This window comes from Spermophilus citellus, assembly GCF_964194105.1.
Source record: "Spermophilus citellus genome assembly, chromosome: 15".
In the NCBI taxonomy this organism is placed as follows: domain Eukaryota; kingdom Metazoa; phylum Chordata; class Mammalia; order Rodentia; family Sciuridae; genus Spermophilus; species Spermophilus citellus.
In genome coordinates this window covers 63692069-63700717 of record NC_138195.1, presented here as the reverse complement: position 1 = coordinate 63700717, position 8649 = coordinate 63692069, and the positions used below count along the sequence as shown (strand labels likewise).

General features: G+C 47.4%; 1 protein-coding gene across 3 annotated transcripts; it reads left to right on the top strand.

Moving 5' to 3' along the window:
* The first annotated feature begins 825 nt into the window (after window positions 1-825).
* On the top strand, window positions 826-8584 carry RBP4 (retinol binding protein 4). Of its 3 annotated transcripts, none has more exons than XM_081268092.1 (6): window positions 826-902; window positions 1250-1378; window positions 1487-1623; window positions 1765-1871; window positions 6695-6907; window positions 8279-8584. In XM_081268092.1, the coding sequence occupies exons 2-6, from the start codon at window positions 1268-1270 to the stop codon at window positions 8311-8313; spliced, it is 603 nt and encodes a 200-aa protein (XP_081124218.1). In that variant the 5' UTR covers window positions 826-902; window positions 1250-1267; the 3' UTR covers window positions 8314-8584. The 3 variants fall into 3 exon arrangements, with proteins under 3 accessions (XP_081124218.1, XP_081124217.1, XP_081124216.1); XM_081268091.1 differs by having other exon boundaries at window positions 830-945; XM_081268090.1 differs by lacking the exon at window positions 826-902 and adding an exon at window positions 909-1141.
* Window positions 8585-8649: the final 65 nt, after the last annotated feature.

Genomic DNA, 8649 nt, shown 5'->3' with positions numbered 1-8649 from the left:
GTTCCTTCCAATTTGGGCCATGGAGACTCAGCTGATATTTTATGAAAGGAATCTTAAGAAATTTCTTTGCCATATCACCAATTCTCATTCAGCCAAAATCTTGATTGCTTTGGTAAGATTAATGGAATGGAAAGAGAAAAAAATATGAATACATCAAGCCATGACGTACACCAAATACCTCAACTAGTTAGCAGCCCTTTGATTTAATTGACCCTTGACGTTGTAGTTTTTTTTGTTTACTCTTCTGTTGTATCCACTACTCTGCCAACTCCACTGTTTTGAAAATAAAACAAAATTCCAATATGGATTTTAAATAAAAATGCATCATAAACAATTGGGGTGTGCATTCCAAGTGGTTTCAGGGAGTGCAGCAATGTAAGTAAGCAACTAACCGCTCCAACACCACAGTTGCTAAAATATTTCCCCTCCTGACCGTAGCAGCGTTTCTAGAGAATATTTAACAGGGAGCATTTTAATGCTTCTAACGATGTTGAAACTAAAGAACAAATATTGACGCAGAGGGCACCACAACTCTCCCCAAAGAGTAAAATACATCCTTTATGAAAGGAAAAAGCACTTGGCCAAAATATCCCCCAAACCCTGCACAATTGGTCCTTAGAAGGCACAGGAGCCAATTTGGCACAGCCAGGACCTGGGCACTAATGCGCCAGGCAGCATCTTAGGTCTCTTCTCTCTCTGTGAGGCCAAGGTTTCCCCACCAAGCCCCACTGAGTCTCCAGCCAGCGCTACTGGGCTTGGAGTCCACCCCAGGCCGCAGCTGGCGGCCGCTGGCACAAGGGCTGAGTAACTGGGCCAGGACCTGGCCACGCGGCTGTAGAGTTTGGCCCAGTGAGGCCACCCTGCGCGGCAGCTCCACCAACCCCGGGCGGGCGGCCCTGGAGGTGAGGCTGGCCTAACGGGACCCTCCCTGCGCCCCGGGTGGCGGTGAGTCAGGGCGCGTTATGCAAGTGCTGGCCGGGCCAGCCCCCAGCGCCTCCCCTAGGTCCTTCACCCCGGGCGGTTACGAAAGCGCGACCCCCTCCCCCCGGGGCCATAAAGCCGCGGGGCGCCGGGCGGGCCTCGCCTCTTTTGCTCCACGCGCGCCGGGACGCGGTGGCTAGGCTGGTGCGCGTCTCCGACGGTGAGCAGCTGCCCGGCTGTCCTCGGGGTGGGCGGCGGCGGGGAGGGCAGCGGTGGGCCGGGTGGTCCGGTCCGGGGGCCGGCGGTCACGGCGACGCGTCTCCCGCAGGCTTGACTCCTGGGCAAGATGGAGTGGGTGTGGGCACTCGTGTTGCTGGCGGCGCTGGGCAGCGGCCGCGCGGAGCGCGACTGCAGAGTGAGCAGCTTCCGAGTCAAAGAGAACTTCGACAAGACTCTGGTAGGTATCAGCCCAGGAGGCACCGCTGGCCCAGCCCCCGCTTCCCGTACTTCCCGGTGGCCGGTCGTGGACCCCCAGACACACCAAAACCGGCTCTCTCTTTGGCAGTTCTCCGGGACCTGGTACGCCATAGCCAAGAAGGACCCTGAAGGTCTCTTTCTGCAAGACAACATCGTCGCCGAATTCTCCGTGGATGAGAATGGCCACATGAGTGCCACTGCCAAGGGACGTGTTCGCCTTTTGAGGCAAGTGGCCTCTGGGTGGCCGTGCGCGTAGCGCCGGTCTGAACGCCAAACCCTTACTGGGGAGGGAAGGGAGCACCAGGGTGGGATGGAGGGAGGAAGCTCTTTGCTGGGTTTGGCTGAGAATCCCCTTGGCTTTTGCAGTAACTGGGAAGTGTGTGCAGACATGGTGGGCACCTTCACTGACACAGAAGACCCTGCCAAGTTCAAGATGAAGTACTGGGGCGCAGCCTCCTTTCTCCAGAGAGGAAGTGAGTAGTCAGCTCAGTGGGACCATTTTGGGGATGGGAGGCATACCTGCCAAATCACTGGGTTCCTGCTTCAGCTGCACCCTTAGGAAGAATGGCCTAGGGGAAGATGTGTGGGTGCAGGAAACTTCAGCCCCGCCTGAGGTTAAGGGATTGGGATTGGGAGCAGCTAGTTCAAGAAACCTGACCCAACTCAAAAGGATCTTTGGGTTGCCTGGTGCCAAATTCCAGTCATCTACTGTGCCAGGGTGTGTAACCTGTTCCACACTTTGTCCTCTTACCGCTCCTTTGGGCTGAATTCCTGAGACAGCTTGACTGGGAACCCTAACAGAGGCTGAGACCCCCATCCAAGTTTGTAGGGAGCATTGTGCATGGGGTAGGCTCACTCCTCAATGTCCTGCCTGTTGATGCCGGGGTTCTGAGCCAGGCAGGGTGTTCTGAGTGTCATGGCCTCTTCTCTTTCTCCCAAGTACTGGAGCTCTGATGCAGGGTATTGAGAACTCTCAGCAGGGCATCTTAAAACTTGGCCTACTCATGAGAATACATTATTTGCTCTTTCTACTACCCCCACCCCATGTGTCCTAAGTTTCAAATCCGGAATCTACTTGGTAGCTAGAGAAATTTCAGGCCAGGAAGAGGCATGTCATGGAATCTTAGAGGAGAGTAAACCCTAGAGAGGGGATTCAGTATACAGATGAACAAACTGAGACCTGGAGAAAAAAGTGCTTTGCCCAAGATAACATAACAAGTTTGAAAGAGCCAATTCCAGAAGCCAGGCATTCCAACGTCCAGGCCCATATTGGGTGGCTCTGAACTGCAGAGTCTCCTAATACAGAGGGACCTTTGCAAAGTACCACTTGTGCTTTCTTGTGAGATAGGACCCAGGGACTGCTGAGGGGGCTGCTCTTCCATTGGTGATCCAGGGCAGAAGTGTCCTTCATGTCATTCATTGCTCTACATGTGATCTTTGACTTCCTATAAAGTCATGTTAAATGAAATTGCATTTTTTATCAAATTACATTTTAGTGCTGATTTACACTGTATAAGAGTTGCTTATCTATAAGGAGAGAGAGCTTTTTATCTTTAGAAATAATAAAAGTTATTTCAAATAGTGCAGCAAACTTCCTCAAGTGATTCATTTAGAGTAAAAAATACATTTTTTTCTGGTAATGGATTACAAAAACCAATATTAAGAGGTACAAGTTTCCTAATTTTTAGAAAGAATAAACACATAATTCTCATCAGCACTTTGAGGTGTGCTCCTTAAAGGAACAGAATATGGTTGACAATGCATTTAGTAAAGGGATGGGGTGAGGAAGGACCTGATGAGGAGGTAGGGTTTTGTCTCTTCTCTCCTGTCCCTACCAAACTATATTAGCTCCACTTTTAACTCTTGTATATTGGGATTCTATCTAAGATTTCATTTGGAGGTGGAAAAAAAGTATTGAAATCTTGAAAGTGATTGCTATAGATATTAAGTGAGATAAGTATAATGTAGAAGGCTTAAGGATGAATTCCTTCTTAGGTTGCCTTTCAGAAAAGAAACGGTGCCCTGCACAGTGGTTAAGCCTGCCCTGTTAAAGTTATGCTACCTGAGTTCAAATCCCAATCCCACCTGTGGGACCGTGGATGTTTTCCTTGGCCTCTCTATGACTCATTTCCCTCCTCTGCAAAGTGGAGGTGGCCATAGCACCTACCTTATGGAGTTGTGTTATGAGGATGCCATGAGTTGATATGCAGAAAGCACTTGGCCAGTGCTGGTGACACAAATTCTCTGTGCCTGTTTGATATTGTTGCTTCTTGTTACCTCTCCAGAGAGGAAATCATGGCTTTACTTTCTGAGTCTGGAGTGAGAAAACATACATTGGGTTCAAATCTCTTGTTTTACAAGCGAGGAAACTGAATTACTGGCCCAGGAGACACAGCTGGTTGGTGGCACTTAGTGACACCTCTTAGCTGAAGTAAAAGGGACCCTTGTCAGGCTGCATAACAATGTCAGCCTGAAATGTTTTCATTACTGTTTCTCAAAGTCAGGGTCTTTGGATCATCTATATCTAAATCAGCTGTGGTGATTGTTAAATGCAGATTTCTGGGCCCCAATCCAGATTTATTGAATCAGAAACTCTTGGGGTGGCCCCTGAAGTATGCTCCTTGAGTATGTTTCTTCCACATAAGGCAGTTTGAGAATTGGTGTAGATATTTCAACCCAGAGGGTTATCTTGGTCACTCAGGTATCAAGGCTTCAGATACCACTGACTTTGCTGGTCCATTGGACTAGTCAAGAATAGCATAAAATCTGTCACCTGCCTGGCTCAGCTAGACTGTGAAGCCTGAGAACCTCAGGAGCATCTCCCTTGGTATCCCTACTTTGAATAATTGGCAGGTGCAGGTTTAGGGAACTGAAGGGAAATTGTTCCAGAACCACAGCAATGAGTGACAGATTTTCAACAGAACCAGGTCACTAAGACAGTTTTTGATACCAGGCATTTTCTTTGATTGGGGACTAGCAATCCAAACCTCTAAACCAGTGTATACAACCAGTACAGTTGTAGACACAGCTGTAATGCAGCCCCACTTCCTGGGTGGTGGAGGGGAGTCAGGGGCTCTGGCCACATAGTTGCTGCTTCCAGCACTCTGCTTACCTAGTCTACTGCGTGCAATTATTAGATGCTGTCTGGAAACAGTTGGGGTTGTCTGGCTCTCCAAAGAACCCTGCCTAGCTGCTGGATGCGAGGAGGCTGGAGAAGCAAGATAATTGTTGCTGCTCATGCAGATCCTCTCTTGCAAATACTCTTAGAAAGGAGAGTTTGGTCAAGGTTGTTAGGATTGAAACTCTTCATCTTTGAGTTATTCTGCCAAAAAGAACCTGGAGATAAACCAAACCAACTTAGGCTTTCTTTAAAAGCAAGAATAGTAGTCGACTTTACTAAAGCCATGGATTGAAAGTTACTTAGTTTCTATGTAGGAATTCACTCTGGCAACAATATTGGAAAAACAATTTTTTTTTAAGCAGCAGATTTGCCAAGCTAATAGCTGCCTGGACCAGGAGTGGAGGTAACACTTCAAAGGCTGGTGCTTTTGTGTCTGAGGGGCAGATTTCTGGGGCACCCATGATGACACAGTGATCCCATAACCAGGGAAGAGATGATTTCATCCAGGGATAAAAAGACTGCCCAGATCTCAGGAGCCTGGGAGGGAGCTCGCGGTTAGGCTGAGGCCCAGCAGCAGGCCCATGGCTTCTATTCTTGGCCCATCCGCTGAATAACTTTGCGGTCACTGCTGAGCAGTCTTCCTTCTGGGTCATCCTCTGAGGTTGGCCTCTGACATTCACCCAGGGACAGCCTGGAAGGTGCGGTGGTGTCTCATTCTTCCTCCTGCCAGGTTGGATGTGAGCTGAAGAAGTGGCCCCTTCCCTGTCCTGTGTTAACTTTCTTTACTGGGCCTGGGTTTGTACTAAATCCCATCTAGGCTGGTACTCCAGAGGTCCTCAGAAAGGCACCCCCAGAGGACACTTAGGGTGACCTCTAGAGCTGGCCCCACACTCTCCAGTGCTGAAGTCTCCATCCCCTCTGCCTTCCTCCAACATGGAGCTCCACGTGGGCAGATCATCCCTTGGGTGCAAGACACAAAGGCCTTTGGTTTGTTGTCCCTTCTGGTCTCAATCTACCTAGTATCTGGAGTCTCTGGTGTAGGGGTTAAGTATGTGGATTCTGGAGTCGCACTCCTGGGTTAGAATTCCATTTCTGCTCTGCTTTTTGTGATCCTAGGTGAATTATTTAATTTCTCTTTACCTCAGTTTTCTTATCTGTAAAATAGGAAATGGTAGTATGCCCTTTGGGTTCAGTGTGAGAAATAATCGAGGAAACACATGGAAAGTGTCCACACAGTGACTGGCACATAATTTAGTGCTCAGGAGGTAACAGCCACAGATACATGTCAATGAGAATGTCAAATTAACTAGAGAGATGTGGCATTTTTATCCAAATATACTATATTTGGATAAAATATTCTATATTTGAATAAAACTTGAACACATTGTTCCTTCTCTGTGGCAAATCATTCACATATATTCATCGTATTTTCCATTCTGCCTTTGTTGATATTTTTACTACCTTTATTTATACTTAGTCTTCATTGCTTATATCCAACATTTGAAGAATAAATGTGGTTTATTTATTATGCCACTGCTGGAAGTCCTGAAGTCCACACATTCTTAGAAGGAGTTGCTGATGCTGGATAGTCGCCTTCCTGTGTCCCAAGGCAAAATCTTCTCTCTGGCCAGCGCAAAGAGTTGGGCTCCTAAGCGGGAAAGAGGGTGGATCCAGCAGAGCCAGGATCATCAGAGAGGTGTCCTCCAATGGACTGAGGTGGGAGGGAAGTAGGTCAGTGAGAGGAGTAGGAGCTAGCACCTGTACATCATCCCCAAAGACAGGTCCTGGTATTGGGGCTAACATAAGTTGGTGGCAATCACACATTAGACAAAGACATAGATACTATTGGAGGGTAGATGGTGAAGATAGCGGTAGATAGGTTTGTTCTATGATTTTGATGGGCTCACATTCTCAGTGGTCTTTTCTCTTGGAAAGATGCTGTGTTATTTACCATCAGGGAGAGAGAGCGGATCCTGGACATAAATGTGGCTTCCTCTGTGCCAGAACTTTCTCCATAAAGAAAAGCAAGATCCTTTCTTGTTTTCCTGGTTTTGCAAAAGTTGTCAGAAATCTCCTCCTTCCTAAGAAAATGCAGTAGGGTCCAGGTAGTGAGTTTCCAGGACTTCTTTCCACTGAAGGCAAGGTGTCACTTAACACTGGCTTTCTGGCTTGCAGCTGATGACCACTGGATCATCGACACGGACTACCACACGTTCGCCCTGCAGTACTCCTGCCGCCTCCTCAACTTTGATGGCACCTGTGCAGACAGCTACTCTTTTGTGTTTGCACGTGATCCCAATGGCCTGACCCCCGAGATACGGAGGCTGGTGAGGCAGCGGCAGGAGGAGTTGTGCCTGGACCGGCAGTACCGGTGGATTGAGCACAACGGTGAGTGGCCTTTCCCCAGGGCTCAGGGAGACAGGTTCCAGCCAGAGAATGAATGCCTTGTGTCTGTAATGAAGAGAAAGCGGGAGTCTGGTGCCCCTCTGGGCCCCTCTTGGTCCTGCTTGATCAGATCTTTCCTTGGCCTTATCCCTGGGAAGGTTGATCAGAGGCTTTTTTCCAAAACCCTGGCACTTTTAATTAAGTAAAACACTTCCCTTTTATTCTGCTATCTCAAGCCATTTCACTCCTGGCTCCTCTGCCCAGAAAAACCATTCTGATTGAATGAATATTTGGGGGGATTAAGTGTCCCTGCTAGAGAACTGGGCAGTGAACATGGCCATCAATGTAAAAATGTAAACAGAGACATCAACATAGCAAATGCAGACAAGAATGATGTCAACAAATGTTCTTTATTCTCTATGAAACCAAATAATCATTATATTGATTAGCTGGGTTTCCTCACTTTGGTTTTATGGGGATCCCCTGGAACAACCACAGGATCTTTTTATAGATATTACCCTTGTCTGATCTGGACTTAAAAACTAGAGTGGAAAAAAAACATGCTGTCTATTTTGAATTGACACTCACTCCTTTGGTTTCAGAATCCAGATAGGGTCACCCTAAAGTGTAGAAAAAGGGAGTGAAACTGAATGTTTCTGTTTGGTGTAACTGACCCATTACACCAAAAAGGCAAAACAGACCAAACACATAAATAGGCATGGAAGCCTCACCCTGCAGGGCAGCCACATGCAGGGCTGGTAAAGCATTCCTGACAGGCACAGCCCGGAGCCCTTCACCTGCCGTCACCTCCCTTAATCCTCAGGAACACCTTGAAGTTTGCACTCATTATCCACATTCTGAGTTGAGAAAATGGAGGCTAAGAAAGATCATGAACATTGCCCAAGATCTCCAATAGGTAGCTGAGTTGAATGCAAACCCAGATGTCCCTTGTTGGCACCACCTGTGACACAGGACATGGGACATGGTGAACACTATGGAACTACCAGCAGTAAGACTGAGATCAGGTTGACTTGGCCCTCATGTCCTTAAATAAGAGGAGCTCCCTGCCCTGCCCCACCAGAATGCAATGAGGCACATTTGACAGAAACAAAGGGAAGCACTGTTTCATGCAGTAGGTCTTGTGCTCTACGCCCCCTGACCCTGGAGACTTCAAAGTGGTTCAGAAACAGCCTGGAGAGTGTTTATGAATTGCAGCTACATCTGACTTTGAGGGTTTTCATCTGTTGTGGTGCATTTGAATGAAGAATCACATGAATGGAGCCGAGCTCCAAGGCTACCACGGTGTTCATTATTTACAGAAACACCTGGTCCGTCTTTCTGTTATTATTAATGGCTTTGTTTTCTGCATTTCAGGTTACTGCCACAGCAAATCAGAAAACCTTTTGTAGCAACATCAAGGACATAAAAGTTTCATTTGAAAATTTCTGATTAACTTTCAATCTTCAACCTCTATTTATCTTAGGAGTTTAGTTTGTCTCCACTCCCACCCCGCCCCCCGCCCCTCGAATCCCCTTGCCTTCCCTTGGTGAACATAAAACATCATTGCACATCAAAATCCACGTAGGAATGAGTGAATCTGCATCATTGTGGATCTTATGGAAGTTTCCTGAGACTTGGAATTCCAAACTTTGATTTATTAAAATATAGCTATCAGCTTCCTATGATTTGAGTTTTCTTTGTATTCATAGATTGCAGGTGGGGGTGCACTCTTCTATACCAACAGG